This window comes from Lygodium microphyllum, chromosome 24, assembly GCF_053477565.2.
Source record: "Lygodium microphyllum isolate KBCC chromosome 24, Lygodium_microphyllum_v1.1.10, whole genome shotgun sequence".
NCBI lineage: Eukaryota > Viridiplantae > Streptophyta > Polypodiopsida > Schizaeales > Lygodiaceae > Lygodium > Lygodium microphyllum.
Window position 1 is genome coordinate 36,539,467 of NC_141158.1, and position 16,310 is coordinate 36,555,776.

Genomic DNA, 16,310 nt, shown 5'->3' on the forward strand with positions numbered 1-16,310 from the left:
CCTTGATGAGAGGATATACATTCTACCCTCCAGCATAAAGAGAAGACAAGTGTTATGGTATGAGAAACCCTCCAGCATTTCCTGCACCAGGGATCCAATGACAGACAACTGCAGTCTCTCAGCTCAGACTTTAACTCTGAAGCGATAGCAATATCTTGCATTAAAGCTCAGCTGGTGCAACATGTTTTCAACAACTTGTTTAAAGAGAGAACAGAGCCCCATTAAAAAGTGTCTGAGAGGACATCCATCTGGCAGGTGCTTGGGTTTGTGTAGCCAGCCAACTCCATACATGATACATAAGGTCAGCACCAACAAAAATCCAAAATATAAAAGCACCAACCCATGCTCAAAATAGCATTTCTGAACAATCAAAACCAGACTCACTTGCCCATCATGGTTCATGCTAGAAGAAACTGAGATCCGATTCACTTTGTTACAGACATGCTAGTTCCCTCCAGCATGCAGTTAGAATCCAAAACCAAATAAAGTGTAAAAGCAACCTGCCATTTGTGAAAAGTACAAGATCAATTAGCTCTATTACAAAAATAGCAATTTTCAACAGAGATGGGAGTCTCTTTTAATTCCTGAAAGGGGACTGGCTAAACCAGATCGTGCTGGTGTGGTATTCCCCCATCAAGCCAAAGACCACGTTTACCTGCAAAGTATTGGCATGTCAGCCCAAAAATATCCCGACATCAACTACAAGAGTCAGTGTCTCTCGTTCTTTCATTGCACTGCACAATCTTGCAGTACCAGGTACTGGGACAAAGCCCACAGGTGCCTTGCTCAGCATTGCAATAAAAATCAACTATATGTCTTACAGCATCAACTAAAACAAAGGTTCCCAAATAAAAGCCAGCTAGTTTTGGGACTTCTTCAGCATGCTGTTTTTCTGTTTCAAAAATGACCTACGCCTTTGAGAAACTGTTCCTCATTCTGTTCACTCAAATAACCCTGGTGGCTGTTTGGAACAGCTCAGTAGAACCTTCCAGGCTTCCAGCACAATGGAGCATACAAGTGCTGTGTACACTTGAAGAAAAGCCCCAAACCACCCTTGCTAGCATTGCAAGCAAGACAGTAATGTTGGAAAAAGCATCAGGCTTGCATCCCCAAACCAGCCTTGCTAGCATTGGAAGCAAGACAGTTAATTTGGAAAAGCATTAGGCTTTGCCTCCCCATTTTATTTAGATGATTACCAAGAAAAGAACCTTTTTGGTCTGAGATACAAAGAGGCTCCTAAAGTGGCCAAAAGGTAATTTACAAAGTACGCAAAATCATCTAATCTACACAACGCTATCTTTACTGAGACAATTCTGCCTCCGCCATTTTACACAGCATGGAAAAAGTTGCTTCATTGAAGCAAAGACAATATTGTGCATAGACCCATACAATCACCATAGTACATTTTGAATGCAACAGATGCAATAGCCATTGCAAATCCCTCCAAGCAACACAGAGTCATAGCACTTGAACACTTTGAACATCGTAAAGAGGTGTGCATAGTTGGAATTGTTAATTGCACACTCATTTCCAGTCATACGAATGGCTTCCCACATCATTGCTGCCGAAACCAACACCAAATCCAAGAGTTTGTTTCAAGCTGTCATCTTGCAACTGATATTCATGCTGTGCTGCAAGAGAAGCAAAATTTAGCCGGCCTCCCTGCAATTGTGACTGCAATTGTGGGCCAATGTTACCAATCTGGGGACGGTTATGTCCAGCTTGTTGAAAACTCATCCCACTTCCAGCACCAATATTTGCCATATAGTTAGCCTGTGCACCACCTAAAGAGCTTGGATTATTGCTGGGATTCAGACCCCCTAATCCATGGTTAGGTAAAGTTGAAATTCCAGATATCATTTCATTCTCTGTATGTGGGCTGAACATCACCCCCCCACTCAGCTGGGGGCGGCTCATTCCTTGCATCAGATGTTGAACAGTATTGCTCGGATTCTGTTGGGTGCACTGGACAGTCTCAAGAGGCGATTGTTGTAGCTCTTCACTGTTTCCTGAGTTGGCTGAAAGTGGATTTTGGAAGCTGCTTAGGGGTGTCTGCTGATTTGAGGAAAGTGATGTTACAGAAGACTGGAAGGATGTAAGAGAGCTAGTTGGTGAAGCCTGCATTGTATTTGACAAAGAGCCACCACTGGATAAAGTTCCCATTCCAGAAGAATCAGATGGAATAAGGGTTTTGGAGTTGCGCCGAAGAAAAGTTTGAAGAGGAGGGAGAGGACTCATTTGACCATTAACTGGCCTGCTTAAGGTGCTAGCCTGTTTCCCAATGTTCAGTTGCACAGGATTCAGAACTGTTTCATTCTGTTCATCCATGAGATATGGAGTAACTGCAGTGGGATCCGCCTGCAGTAGTACATTGGTGACTTCTTCAGGTCTCTTTCGCCGCGGAAACTTCTCAAGGCTCTCTGAAGCACAAAGCAGAAAAGCGCACATTATCCACTGAGTGAAAACCCTTTTTACAGGGGTTAAAAAATGTCAGTATAATAACCTTTATTTTATCAAACCTCTTTTACAGACAACACTCTAGTAAATAAGTGGAACTAAAAAGTTAGTGAGCAGCATACATCTGCTCTAGCAACAAACTTTTCTGGTAGTAGTTATAGTAATAGGCAAACTTGTTCAGAACCACTAGATAACAAACACAGCTTTGTCCAATTAAGTAAATACAGAAAAACTCCCCTCTCTTAACATTGTCATTTGACAAGTCTCCTGTCATATTTGGGATTGGAAAAACTTAATTGACAAAAAAAAAAACTTGGTAATTTAAGTGGCCTTTGTAGAGCTAAAACTGCATTATTACTTAATTAGCCCTTAATAACAGCCCCAAAACTCAAAATTACCAAACCTTTATTAGAAAAAAGCATGATCCTGGAGTGTCTGTGTCCCATAAGCCAAATCCTAATTTGGGAGAACCCATCCATCGATAAATAGACAAGCTGCCCAGCACTCAGTCTAAGCTCGTTTTTGCAGATTGCTGGTGCCAAAACTCTGCTGTCCATGCCCCCCACATAGGATATCTCAGTTCGAGTTGCTGTCCAATGCTGTTTACTGTTGGCGCTGTTGAGAAACCAAGTCATTCAATACATTTCTTCTTCATTCCTATTTTGGTTTCCATTTACAGCCCCAAAAAAGGCTTTATTTGGCTCATAAGTTAGTGCCTGGGTGCCTCCCAAGAGAGCCAAGGTGCACTTGAAAGAGTTGGGGCACCACTCCAAACAGTCTCTCTGCCCATAAATATGCCACTAACTCCACCCACTTGACATCCCACACATTCATTCATTTTGACACTCACTCAATGGGTGACACATGTCTACAACTACTTACATGGAAAGATCTTCATCAGATATTGTGTTTTCTTCTCTAGCTGGCTGCCCAACAGTCACCTCGATAGCGGCCATCATCCTGGAGAGATTTCACCATATCCTTCATCTTTGACAGCTCCTAAGGATTGTGTTTCTCTCCTGCTATAATTGGCTGTCCTTTCCTTCACCATTCAACATTACCTTTGATATCCTACTACCAAATGACTGTGTTTGACTCCCTTCATTGTGCACATTCCCTTCGGGTGCTGCCACCCGATCAAACAAGATAGTGTAGTCATTTTCAAAGTTTCAGCTCCACTATCAGCTTGGTTCACTTAGCATGATTGAGTGATTCACATTCATCTTCTTCTTCTGCGTTTTCTCTGAGTTTCTCCTTCTCTCAATGTCTGGCATACACTTTGTGTTTCTCCCCGCAAACCCTACTCTCTCTCCAATATGGTGTGAGTGTGTATTGTCCCATCACACTATTTTGACGTGGTATCAAAGCAAAGGTGCTCAAAGAGGTAAAGATCCTCTTCATTGAAGAAGGCAAACAAAGGTTACAAACTCTGCACCACCTTCAGATTTCCCCTATTTCCATTGCATTATCAAGAGATACGCTTATCTTTTTTCTCCCTCCCACCGTCCCTCCATAGTTTGCCACACCAATGCTATGGCCTCTCCACAAGACTAGTAGACCACTAGGTGCTCCTCTTGCATCAAGATCGGTCATATCACTAAAGATTGTCATCATTAACCTTCGCTCCCTACCCCACTAGAGTATATGCATCTACCCATTGGCACTCGTCATGCCACCTCACCCTTTTGAGCCACCCAGATCATTCTACATCAGCTATCAAGGCAATAAGATGCATTTGATGCCCACTAAGTCCTTACGAGCAAAAGGAGGATTAAAGATCTTATCAAGCGTTACGACCTATTGGAGACTACCGCAATGTGCTACAGAGGTTCCCCCCCCCCATCTTTGTGTGCAATCACTCTCTAACCATTGGTTCTGGGATCTGTTGCAACGAGGAACAATAGCTATTGGGTATCATCTTGTCAATCCCCTCCATCGAGAGACGATGGCCATTTGACTCCTTCCCCTCCTTTGGCTTCACAATCTGCTCCAATGAGAGAGAAAGGTTATTGCCCACCCACGGCTCCACAAGAGCTATCTATTTTATCACCTCCCTTGTATTGCTCTACGGTCATCGCCTTGGATGCACACATCAAAGAGATTCCATGTGATACTCTTCCCTCCACTCCCTTCTCTACTCAAGTTCAAAAGGGCACCCTTGGGAACTACCTAGTAGTTGTTCCACAAGAGCCCCCAATACCTTGTTTGATATTGTTGTTGGTTGATATTGTTGTTGGCACTTCCTTCGTCATCAAACACTCCGATGACCATGATCCATGAGTTCCTTAATTTTCTATCTCACGCCGAAGGCCATTTTGAGGGGAGTCATCTTTCTTCCACTTCAAAGGGAAGACAGAGATCCCATTCCTTCAATTTCAAAGGGGATCCCTATCATGAGAACATGATTTTTGAAACCTCACTTAACATGTGGATTAATTTTTAATCTCATGGTTAAGTAAATGTTACATATGTGAGGTATAACTAGAGTTAGAGTAAATTTACAAGCCTGGGACACGAGGAAATCAAGGGATGTCAAAGGAAAAAGTTGCTATAAGTTATACAGCACAAACACTTGGTAATATCTGGTGCCAATTATTGGCCTAGGTCATTCATTTGGCCATAAGTGTCAGTTGGTGACACTAGAGAAGTAGCATTTAATGATACCCTACGCCAATCTGATGGTCAAAGATGACGCAAAGACACTCGGGAATGGAAGTTGCCTAGCCAATTTAGTTATTGGCTGGTCAGATTATTTTTCAAGATACCAAAATAATTGTTAAATTAATGTTTAATATTTAAATATTAAAATTTAATATTTAATTATGTGTAATGCTAAAAAAACCATTTGGGAAAGCCCACTTGTCAAAAATGCCCATGCAAGACTAAAAAACGTGTTTAGAGACTGAAGAGGGGAATTTTAGTGTATTCAACCTACAAGAGAGAGGAAGGAGATACTGCTAGTTTGATTTGCAACCATTGGAGGACCTTCTAAGGTAGCCAAGGATAGGAGAAGACTAATCAACATTAGGTGACAACATCTACAGGCTGTTAAGACAAGACAATAATAATAAATGATTGATTTTCTCCAGCTCTTTGCATCTATAAGCTATTGAGACAGGGCAACAGCAGTAAATGACAAATTTTCTTCAGTTCTTCGGGAATAAAGTCTGAATTTTCTCTCCTCAGCATTCTCTCTCGTCTCCCAACCGTTCTATAGCCTTGCTCCAAAGATTACAACGTTGAGATCACCAGAGGCTAAAAAATTTTAAATTCCTTTCCTATAAACCCTAATTTGCAGCAAAATTTAGATTTAGCAACAGTCTCAAAAAGCGTGCCAAAAATTGAAAGCTCCAAGACTTGGATTCAACAAAGCTGAAGCTATTTTTAGTCAAATTCAAATGGAGGAACCAACAAATCAATGAATTTGGGACACTTTTCATCTCCATAAAAGCGAGTGAATGCCAATTGACAGTCTGAATCAAGGGGCAAATCAAATTGAAGACTTGTTGGTCGTTTTGGATAGCAAGGAAAGTTGGAATACCGAAAGGAATTCCAACTTTCCCATTGTATATTAACTTCTTCAATTAAGTTAACTAAATGCTAAAAGGGCCACCAGTTTTGGAGCCAACAAGGTGTTCATTGTCCAAGATTGTACGTTAATTTGCATTTCTCAATTTTGTAATAAATGTTACTATTGTAACGTACATCAACTTCTTCCATTAAGTTAAATAAATGCTGAAAGGGACACCAGTTTTGGAGCCAACAAGATGTCCATTGTCCAAGATTGTAAGTTAATTTGCATTTCTCAGTTTTGTAATAAATGTTACTGCTGTAACTAAGTTGTAATTAGGGAATTACCACCCATCCACAGAAAGAAGGCTTGTTACAGACCCTACTCATCCTACGGTTCGTCACCCGCCTTGTCAACAACGCTTTACCTTTTTGGGATTGTTGACATCTCCATGCCATCTCACCCTTTGATTCCTCACTCATTGATTGTCATTCATACCGAGGATCTACAAGTTCTCCCTAGTCCGAGGCTTTGGATATTTCAGCCATATCTTGGTGGCTATGCCTTCATATAAATTCCTACATGAGTAAAGATGCTTATGGCTTCTCTCCCAAGGTTGAGTTTTGAGTACTATCAACTCATCATGTCTACTATTCTTCACTACAAGTTATCATACAAGTAGAACACTTGGAATTCAAGGTTAATCAAATTTTATTCTCTCCATCACTCCTCTCTTTTGCTACTTTTCTAGACATGAGAGGGAATGTTGAGAAACCAAGTCACTCGATACATTTCTCCTTCATACCTATCTTGATTTCCATTTACAACCCCAAAAGGCATTATTTGGCTCATTAGTTAGTGTTCGAGCACCTTCCAACTCGTCCTGAGAGAGACAAGGTATCACCCGAGGGACTTTAATGGGCGCCACTCGAGACAATTTGTGTCCATAAATACAGCACTGACTCCGCCCATTTAACATCCCACACATTCATTCCTTTTGAAGCTCTCACTCTTCCATATTCCTCTCTCCTTTCTCCATCCTCTTCACTATCATTCACATCCCGCCAAGAGGACATTACAATTCATGGCTTTTGCATACATCTCCACCTAGCATTTTGCAACCCACATCATCTAATGTCAAGCCTCCTCGCTTTTCATCATCATCAAGCTTGTGTTTACAATAGTTTCAAGCCGTCTACAATAAGTTACACCCTCTTTATCGATCCAACATCAAATACCTACGTTTTTGTGTTTTCTTCACTCCTAAAGGGCTATCTTGTCTACAGCCACTTACACGAAGAGATCTTCATTAGATAGTCTTGTGTTTTCTTCTTCAACTAGCTGCCTAGCAGTCATCTTGATAGCAACCATCATCTCGAAGAGATTTCAACATATCCTTCATCTCTGATAGATCTCGAGAACAACGTTTTGCTCCCTCTACAATTGGTTGTCCTTTTCTTCACCATGCAACATTACCTTCAATATCCTACTACTAGAGGAATGTGTGTTGCTCCCTTCACTATGTCGATTCCTTTAGGTGCTACCACCTAATCAGACAACACAGTGCAATCATCTTCGAAGCTTTGGCTCCGTTGTATCAACTTGGTTCACTTAAGCATGATTCAATGATTCATCATTCATCTTCTTTTAATGCGTTTTCTTTGAGTTTCTCCTTCTCTCAGTGTTTGCCGTACACATTGTTTCTCCCCACAAACCTCTCTCTCTCTCTCTCTCTCTCTCTCTCTCTCTCTCATGGTACAAGTGCATATTGTCCCGTCACTATTTTGACAAGCACTCGCTATCTAGCCCCTTACATCTACCGACGACTACTATCCATTGTTGATCAAGCTATGTTTACTACTACCATGTATCATTAGTAACTACATTGTAGAAAGAGATCCATTTCAAGAAGCAAGTTTGTGTGTTTGAAGCAAATGATCTCCCTGCAGTAAAAACTTTACAGGATGCAATTCCAATAGCTCCCAAGGGTGGCCACAAATGATGTTGAAGAGTTTAAAGTACACCTCGGGATGGTCTCTACCCTTCTAGAGGATGACTTTGGTCATGAATTCCCAACACATGCCTATGAGTCTGTAAAAGAAAGAGGGTAGAACATCCACAAACAGCCGGTTACAACAACCTAGAATTAAAGAAAATAGGGTTTTCGTCACTTATACTTGTTGAGTTAAGAAACCATCCTCAAGAATAACTAGAAGGAGCAATCGAAACCATGCACTAACCCATCTATCATTGATCCAACCACACCTAAGTTGCATTTACTATTGCCAAACATCTACAATGGCTGTATTGAACATCATACATGTATTCAATATTCATTTATTCATTATTTTCCTCAATGTTCATCGTCTTTGAGTTATCCTTACCCTAACTATGTTCTATATCAATCCGTGCTATCATATGATTGTGTTTGTTATTTGAAGATGAGTATTTCTTTACAACCTCTTCTGTCATTTTTTAAAAATGTTTTTTTCAACCCATCTAGCATTGATCCAACCACACCTAAGCTACATTGGCTGCTACAAGACATCTCCAAAGATTGTCTACTACATTTTAGGATCCATGAAAGTTTGACACACTTTCGAGCTCGCACTCTCGAGCTCAATCCTAGAGACATGGGAGTTGAAGAGTCGATATTTCACCTTTACATAGTGTGTTTGTTGCATTGAACAACTACCTATTTATAAGCAACCTCACTTCCACCTTAAATCATCTCATACGATCATACTTTGCTTTGTCTTGCAGAGAGAAAGAGACTACAGCACATTGCCAATCACCCGCATCTTGTACCTTTGTACACATTCTTGAGCCTTGGTACATGGATTCCATATCCCAAGTCTACCCACTTTGAGTTCATGTGTTCTTGTTGTTCTTTTTTGTTCTCGTGTTTACAACAGTTCTATCAATTGCATCTCTTTGCATTTGTTGCTTCACACCGTTCTAACAAATTGGAAGGGCCCCCCAAATGTGTGAAGTCCCTCGAAGGAGTGAAAGGGTTTGAGTGTTGCACCCATAAAGGGCAACTAGCCAACTCAACAATGGGATAAACCAAACTACCAATTTAGAAACATCTTTTGAGATCACATTGGTAAAACGTTTTATTAATTGTTAGTTTAAAAAAATGTTTATGCAATAGACTTATTGCTGCATTGTATCTAACTAATGGCTTCATAAACCTTTTGTCGATTGATGTATTGTACCTAAAGTATTGTATAATGGGTTAATTAAGAAAGTTGTTTATATACGTCAAAGCTATATTGTAGCATAAATTGCTTAGATAACTAAAGCTTACTAATGCATGGGGTAGAAAGCGAGTGGATGAAGACTGCAATGATCCCATCTAGAGTTGGATGTTTTTCTACATTGTTATTTAGGATTAGGACTAACTATGAAGTAAGATAAAAATCATGACTATAACCACGACTGCCTATGAAGTAAGATAGAGCCCAAGTGAACATTGCTTTAGAAAAATGAAATATAACTACATTATAGCTAAGGAATTCATGCATCATCCCCCCCCCCCCCCCCCCCCTTCTCACCACACCCTTCTTGAACCAAGTGAAATGTTGGTTACTCTCATTGTTAAGACTGTCGAGTGGCTCCTCTTGCCCAAACTTGTAACTTGCATTAGCAGACTCATTCTAAATTGTTTCTTTGATCAAACCACAAGTTGTTAGACAAGTATATTTAAGATGCCCTTAGAAATTTATGAACACTTAGGCTTGATTCTTTTGGGTTGAACCTTGATACTTTGTTATAAGGTAAACCCAAAGACCAATCAACTAGCTACTACTCATGGAGATATGTACAAGCGAATATGAAATTTTTGGTTTAATCATTTATATGATTATAAACACTTTGGATACTCTTGATGGCTCAAGGCATTAAAATGAAAGGATTGTTGCATTTCATCAAAAATTTTAATGATTTTCTTGTTAAGCATCCCACAATATACAATATATCTACAATTTGATTTTAAGCCCTTTAAAAAACTAGTAGTAATGACCACACAGCAACAGCTTTTTCCCCTATCTCAACGCTATGTATCTTCCTTTTGCTTCCCACAAATTCTGAATTTTCTAGCTTGAAAGTTTAATACCTTGTATTCCTACAAAGCTTATACAAAATGAGAAGAGATGTAGCAGTCCAGCATAAAATAAACTAGAGGGGCTAAGAATATGCAATGAAGAGTACAAAACCAAGGTAGGCTCCATGAGCCATTTAACACACTCCAATCTCCCCCCATATGGATTAGGTGGATAAGCCCTCCTTTTGCACCTTCCAGCCAGGCGAAATGAGCAAGTGGATGTATTTTACTGCCTCTGTCTCATTTTTATCTGGAGTTAAAGTTTGAAGATTTACAATACTTGTCCCCATGAGCCCATTGGGCAGCAAATTTTAAACACAGACTTTGGTCCTTGTTAAAACCAATGGAAAGTTCTCTTTCGACTCTTACATACTTGAGAATGAGTTACATTAAAAAAAACCCACAAGTTAAAATCCATTATTCTCAGCAAAGCAGCACAATATGGTACAATACTAATGTTTGAAGAAGTGATTTCATCCTTACTGCTCGCCTTGCATATGGAATAAAAATGAAGATGTGTTAAGGATTGAATATGCACCTATTGGGCCCATTTTGTTCTCACAACTAAAATCTATTAAGTCCTTCATGCTGTTCACCACTTCAGCAATCTGAACTCCCAGAAAACAAAGCCATGTGAGTGTGAAAGATTTACAGCAAAGAATCCATCACACAGAGATAACTGATAACAAGACGAGACAGTTACTTCACTCACTTGTATGCAACGCACAAATCTCTTTGTGAACCCAAGTTCATTAACAAAAGGTGGCTCCAGGCTTTTACCCAACTGACGAGCAGTTGAGACAAACCTGCAAGAAGATAGCAGCAAGGCCCTCAATTTCATTCCTCTCTCAAAGAAACTGCAGCTACATAATTTGCATTAAGACAGAACTGTGCCAAAATTTTCAGATCCAGAAAAATCCAACCCTTTTGAGTTTCAGCCGTATTCTTTCTACTCATTCAAAATATCAGTAAAGAATGTGTTGCATTAAGGCCAGCTAGGAAGTTTGCCCCCATTCAAAACAATGGTTAAGGGTCATGATAAGGTTGCAAATATTTAAGGACAGCCTTCAAACATGCATTGATGGATAGATATGAAGCTCATGCTAGCTTTCTGCCCCTTCTCAAAAGGTCAATGTCAAATGAAGACCAGCTAATGAGCAGCATAGCCAACTCGCCTCACTCAAGAATGCTATTTGTTTGATGCAAGAAAAAAATTCTTACATGTTACAGGTGGCTATAAGATCTTGAGCAGATAATCCATTTCCATTGATTTGAGCCATGGTTGATTGATACTTTGACGCGAGAGTAACAAGCTGATTCACCTGTTACATAAAATGAATGAAAGCTCCAAACATTAGATGCCTAGTCCAAGCTAAGACAAGTGAGGAATACCAATTCCTCCATCTAGGAATCCTGAAATAAAATTTGGCTTTACCTGAGGCACTACAGTTCGACGAGGTAGTAGCTCCTCATGACTTTTTGCACAGAAGTCCCAAGAAAGTATCTGATGCAATTGAAGAATCCATCAGTTGCTTTTCAAAATTATCTGACTTCAACAGGATAAAATACAATCTCTGAAAAAAGTCACCTTTAAATCCGGAGTAAATATTACTCGTAGCTGGCCATCCCAAACAACTCGAAGATGCTCAAAAACACTTTCTTGAATGGCTTTTCCATACTCCAGAACAGTCAACCCAGAACTTAATTTATACTCATGTGGCAGATCCACAAAAAGGAGTTCTTCCAGCTCACCATTGTCAAATTTACTTTTCCAGAGTCTGGGCATCACCTCCACCATTGCTTCTGCTTGTTGAAAAGACAAAGAAGGAATTGGCATGAATCTTCCAAAAAAAAGGGGGGCTTTAGGTGGAAGAACCAAAACTGAACTAATACAAAAGACTAACCAAATCCACGGCCAGGGTTAGAACCACATATCTCACAGCGCCAGAGATCCTGTGAATATTAGACATTATTACACAGCAGCAATGCGAGAGCATCTATCTGGGCAAAAAAGAAAAAGGAATACAAGCAGCATATTCAACTTTATAAAGTTCCTACTGCTCACACCCTATGCCACCTGTCAGACAGTAACACCAAATGACCGTGTTGTCATGCTTCCTTAATATTGTGGCAAGTACTTTGGGGGAAGTCATTGTTATCCCACATCACATTGTTCCCTATCATGAGATCTGAAACTGCATTCACTAAAACTGGGCCTTTCTAATAACAAGTCATGGCATTCTCCACTTCCGTGCCCATGTGACAATATCTACTGATTTGAACGCACCAAACATGTTATGAACATCCCAGTGACTTTTTGGTAGTTTCTAAACAAGACCATGGCTAGACAAACGGTCCTAGCAATCAGAGGATGTGACATGATGGACATACTGCACACTCTTCAGATTCTCAATAGCATTCTTTAAGATAATGAGACCTGCTGTCAAATATGTTGTAATCAAATGCTGTTCATGGTCTGTTCAACCATCACTCTGCAAACTTAGGTTGATACCTGAGGGAAAACTCCAGTTGGCTGTCGTCCGTTACCAGAAGTGCACTGCGAAAGGCACCATCGTTTTCTAGAATGGGGAGCAAAATACTCTGAGACAAATTCCCGCCAAAATGCTATATTATTGTCCTGCAAATAGTATATACACTCGCATAAGATAAAGAGGAGAAAAACTAAAACTTTCTGACTGCAGCTTTACAATCACCATGGCAATTCTTTGTTATGCAAGATTTTCACTGGTTAGCCATGCAACAGTATGCAGCATGTGCAAGCGCAAAAAGTTCCAACAACTAACCTCGATACCCATGCAAGCACCGGGGCTGAGAAAATCATGCAGAAAGTACTTGATTTTTGATGATGGAATGGAATGAATGATGGCAGTGCATGTCAACCAACATGTAAACTGTTATAACTGTCACTGGAATGAGATCCTTTATGTCAATACATTAGGCATATATGTAGCATTCAAATGGGAAGGAAACAAAGTGCAGTTCTCTAATCTATTCATTTGTGGAGTTGGTAACACAGCTCTTGAACTAATTTCATCACAGAAACGTGACCTCTCTCGGTATACTTTTGACAGATGCAAAACAAATCCATCAACCATCTCACATAGTGTCTAGGGTCACACTGGAGGCACAAAACAGCAAGCTTCAGAGTGTTCATGAAAACACATCTAGAATGTTGTGTAACCCAAACAGTTAGCTTGCGGCTTCTAAGATCTTAAAAGTAGAAGGATATGGCAAACCTAAACTGAGCAATGGTTACACGCATATTTAAATGCTTCGACAAAATTGAGAATCCAAAGCCATCCAGGTTTAACTCACTGATGGGCGCATCCTTTGATGCTGTAGTAACTGCATTAATCGTCGTGCACATACTCCTGAAGGACCACTCAATGACTGTTTGGCCAAACCAGCAATCTGTTGCTGCAACTGTTGTATTTGCTGCTGCTGCTGTTGTTGTAACATACGAGATCGCTGCACTTGTGGTGGCATCATACGCAAAATCTGCTCCTGTTGAAGAAGGCGCTGCTGCTGTAAAAATTGAGCTTGGACAAGCTGTGACTGCTGTTGCAGAGCTTCCTGTCGCTGTAACTGGGCTGTCATGAGAGCATTTGGTCTTTGGAAAATGTTTTGCTGTGCTTGAAGTTGTAATAAATCATTCCTCAATGTTTGAGCCCCTGGAATAGAAGCATGCAACTGTGAATGCTGTTCATTGCTTTGTAAATCTTGATCTACAACCATTAGCCCTTGACCTTTATATTGGTGACCAAACCTTGATAGATGCTGGCCAGTACTTAAGCCTGTTACATTTAAACCTGTTGCCTGCCTGCTTCCTAGGAGATGCACTTGATCCTGAAAACTCTGTCTTCCTGATTCATCTGCATGCTGAAGGGGTGTATCAATTTTCATAAACTTTGCAGGCTGTATACTTGGGTCTTGTTGTGCGTCAAACCGAGTCGCAGGTGTTATCATTGAGTGAGACAACGACGAGGAACCCAAACCTGAGGAGCCTGGCAAGCTTATGTTGCTTGATGAGAAAGATAAAGGTGATGCGGGCAAACCCATTGATGCTGCACCTGATGATGTGATTGAATCCCCATTCATGTTGACACTCTGCTGCAGGTTAGAGTTTCCTGAAATTGCTGAGCTTCCTCCTGTGGTGAGAGAACTGCCACATACACCCGAATTCGCTGAGCTAACCAGCATTTGATTCATGTCGCTGATTCCTGTGACAGGGTTTGCACTTGCAGCTGCCGATAGAAGTTCAGAGCCGTTGGTAAGGTACTGAAAGCCCTGGGAACACCCAGATGAATTGGACGACTGGTCAGACTGTGAGGGAACCCCCATCCCCTTGAGAGAGCTCTTGCCGTCACTGTGGGGCACCACGATTGAATTAGGGAGAAGCTTTGTTTGAGCTCCAGCCATCAGCACAGAGCTTGCAGTGTAGAGCAGGCTTGACCTGTAGCCAGCTTGCGGAGTCCAGATGCCAGATGGCCTGTAGGTCGTGCTATCGCATCCTAAGGAAGGGCTTGCCGGTTAGTTACTTACTGGATTAGTGACCCTGATATTCAATAGGAGCCATATCACACAGAGCCTTACGTTATAGGAATAACATGTCAAGAGAATAAGCAAAAGAGCGGACTTAATGTCAACATGTCAGCTGTTTTCTGCTTGCAAGATGCCGTTTGATCAAAGCCAGAGACTTGCAGTGCAAGCTGCCCTAAGAAGCGGGAAGAAATTTGCTGGCATCGAAGAAATTGTGTAGCACGCAAGACCAAAATGTGCACTTTCCCTTCGAGCACAGTGTAACAGGTAGGGCCACAGCGTCTTAGCCTTTTCCTCTCTGCGGAGAATCCACAGAGGTGATATACGGCTGTCTTCTGTGCAGCAATAAGCTGTGTGTGCGTTCTCGTCTCACGGAGTCGACACAGCCAGCTCTTCCCACAGAGGCAAGCAAGGCGGTTCGATAAAGCTTGCACGGTAAGAACGAGGACAGCCCAGACGCATAAAAAACACTTACCAGCAATGGCGTGTGAGGCTCGATATCCTCCACAGAAGAAGAAGAAGAAGAAGAAGAAGAGCGGCTCTGTCTCTCTCTCTCTTTCTCTCTCTCTCTGTCTCTCGCAGTGACCGGAAAAAAACTCGCTTCGGATTATTTAATACAATATAATCGAATAGTATACTGTAATGATTTGCACTTGCAACGCAATTTGGATCGTGTTTTTTTCATTCGTCCTGGGAAAAATCCTGGCGGATTTCAACTCTCGCTGTAAAACGTCCTATTGTAGCGGACTCCAGGGTCTCATTCCATTCCGGTTTTATTTTTTAATTTATTAGCGCTGAGGGCCCGGCTAACTTGGTAAGTAACCAGGCCCCTCCCGCCCGGTTAACTCAAACCCGCGGCTTCGAATTCAATGCCCGCCCGCAGCGTTCTCTCATTATCATTCAAATCATTGCTCACATTTCTTGAGCAGATGTGAAATGTCCTTCGACAACACGTCATTGCCACGTCGACCAGTTCCAACCCTTTGCCTCTTCCCTGTTGACCTAGCATGTGGAGAAAACATCTCTAGTCTCTGGCCAATAGAAACAAGCATAAGGTAGCCAATAGAAAAAACCTCTCTAGTCTCTGGCCAATAGAAACAAACATTAGGTAGCCAATAGAGAAGTGTGCTATGAAATGAGCTAGCCAATAGAAAAGTATATGCAATAACAAGGGCAGATATTAGTATTAATAGTCGTGGACAATGCTCTTGGTGGAGATCAATGATCAATCTTTCCATGGACCACAAGCTTGCCTGGGCACTCGAGGGCCAAAATCCAGCTACTAGTGTTCGAAGTCCCAATTCAGTTGAGCACTGCCTCCTTGAAGAACTTGGAAGTTGGGAGTGTCTGAATTTTGACTTTTAGATCGGGTACTCTCTTTTTTTTTGGGTCCAATGGCACACCTCTTGTCTCCTATTACTACCAACTACCAATTGCAAGGCATGTGAAGTGAATATGGAATCCTAAGGCCTAGTCTGCATATTATTTCTCTCTCTTTTTTGCTATTTTGAGTCCAAAAAATGCTCCCTCGTCTTCAATAACTTGAAGTGTCTTGCTCACTTGTTTATCAAGATCTGCCCTCCATACTTCACCTCTTCACCTAAGGTTACATGTCAATAAATTTTCTTTATATATCTTTGTGAACTTTTGCAAGTTAATAACCTTTCTCTATATCTA

General features: G+C 41.1%; 1 protein-coding gene across 2 annotated transcripts; it reads right to left on the reverse strand.

Annotated features, from left to right (window-relative positions):
* Positions 1-506: 506 nt before the first annotated feature.
* LOC148014978 (uncharacterized) lies at positions 507-15,237 on the reverse strand. Of its 2 annotated transcripts, none has more exons than XM_087665973.1 (10): positions 15,109-15,237; positions 13,410-14,605; positions 12,586-12,711; positions 11,978-12,026; positions 11,662-11,876; positions 11,509-11,577; positions 11,295-11,395; positions 10,786-10,879; positions 10,612-10,681; positions 507-2,420 (listed from the first exon to the last, which is right to left on the reverse strand). In XM_087665973.1, the coding sequence occupies exons 2-10, from the start codon at positions 14,511-14,513 to the stop codon at positions 1,525-1,527; spliced, it is 2,724 nt and encodes a 907-aa protein (XP_087522099.1). In that variant the 5' UTR covers positions 14,514-14,605; positions 15,109-15,237; the 3' UTR covers positions 507-1,524. The 2 variants fall into 2 exon arrangements, with proteins under 2 accessions (XP_087522099.1, XP_087522098.1); XM_087665972.1 differs by having other exon boundaries at positions 13,410-14,649; positions 15,109-15,206.
* Positions 15,238-16,310: the final 1,073 nt, after the last annotated feature.

Bases quoted from the DNA above. Each gene is read 5' to 3' on its own strand.
- LOC148014978 (XM_087665973.1), bottom strand. From the start codon at position 14,513: ATGGCTGGAGCTCAAACAAAGCTTCTCCCTAATTCAATCGTGGTGCCC. The intron at 11,396-11,508 runs GTAAAGCCAAAT...TTTATGTAACAG, and splicing joins GTCGAACTGTAGTGCCTCAG to GTGAATCAGCTTGTTACTCT. The intron at 10,880-11,294 runs GTAAGAATTTTT...ATCTTCTTGCAG, and splicing joins CTTATAGCCACCTGTAACAT to GTTTGTCTCAACTGCTCGTC.